Source organism: Trypanosoma theileri (genome assembly GCF_002087225.1).
Source record: "Trypanosoma theileri isolate Edinburgh chromosome Unknown TM35_Tth_2_V1, whole genome shotgun sequence".
NCBI classification, from domain to species: domain Eukaryota; phylum Euglenozoa; class Kinetoplastea; order Trypanosomatida; family Trypanosomatidae; genus Trypanosoma; species Trypanosoma theileri.
The window spans coordinates 258,802-259,187 of NW_021639844.1; the positions used below are offsets into that span (position 1 = coordinate 258,802).

General features: G+C 53.6%; 1 protein-coding gene across 1 annotated transcript; it reads right to left on the reverse strand.

Moving 5' to 3' along the window:
- Positions 1 to 2: 2 nt before the first annotated feature.
- Positions 3 to 377, reverse strand: TM35_000021910 (mitotubule-associated protein Gb4; the record flags this gene model as incomplete). Its single annotated transcript, XM_029021509.1, has 1 exon — positions 3 to 377. A coding segment is annotated over one exon (375 nt), but the record flags the coding sequence as incomplete, so codon positions are not given.
- Between the last annotated feature and the right edge of the window lie 9 nt (positions 378 to 386).

Sequence of the window (386 nt, forward strand, 5' to 3'; positions counted from 1 at the left end):
TCTGTCCGCTTCAGGATCTCCTCGTCGCTCAGCCCACACCTCATCACCTTGAAGTCCACAAAGAGACTGCCGATCCTGCAATTCGTCACAACCACCTGGGAAGGCGACACGCCTAGTGCATCAGCTGTCTCCTTACGGAATGCCCTCTCAAGCTTTTCACGGTTGTTCTCAACCACAAGATCCCAATCGTCACCCTCGAATTTCTTCGTTAGCTCAGATGAGTCATGTGGCCGCTCCTCATAAAGCGCCCACACTGCTTTGTACTCACACTGCTTCAATGTATCCATAACCTTCTCCGCTTTCAGCTGCGGAGTGTGACGCACAGTAACAAATGCGATAAGGGCACGGGGTGCTGGGTCCAGGTCCACAGCCGTCACATCCTCACG